This window comes from Aptenodytes forsteri, unplaced genomic scaffold (genome assembly GCF_000699145.1).
Source record: "Aptenodytes forsteri isolate BGI_AS27 unplaced genomic scaffold, ASM69914v1 Scaffold53, whole genome shotgun sequence".
NCBI lineage: Eukaryota > Metazoa > Chordata > Aves > Sphenisciformes > Spheniscidae > Aptenodytes > Aptenodytes forsteri.
In genome coordinates this window covers 2391988-2392198 of record NW_008795909.1, presented here as the reverse complement: position 1 = coordinate 2392198, position 211 = coordinate 2391988, and the positions used below count along the sequence as shown (strand labels likewise).

Below are 211 nucleotides of genomic sequence, written 5' to 3'. Positions count from 1 at the left end.
AGCAGCCTTGTCGGGAGTGCCCGGGCGCGACCCCTTGTGAAGGGGAAGCGCCGGAAGCGCCTGGCCGCCAAGTGCCGTCGCCCGCGGGAGCTTGGCGGGGACGGAGGGTTTGCGAGGCCGTAGCAGCTAGGTGCAGCGGGGGACGAGGAGCGCCGGAGCGGCCCGCCTCCGGCTTCGGGGAAGCCTCCATCCCGCCTGTTGGCAGCTCCGT

At 73.5% G+C, this 211-nt stretch overlaps 1 protein-coding gene across 1 annotated transcript in view; it reads right to left on the bottom strand.

The window, feature by feature from the left end:
• The window catches only part of SOCS2 (suppressor of cytokine signaling 2), a 3349-nt gene extending 3159 nt beyond the window's left edge, over positions 1-190 (bottom strand). The window contains 1 exon segment of the mRNA XM_019473418.1: positions 61-190. Within this exon segment, the coding sequence (XP_019328963.1) occupies positions 61-190 (130 nt within the window).
• Between the last annotated feature and the right edge of the window lie 21 nt (positions 191-211).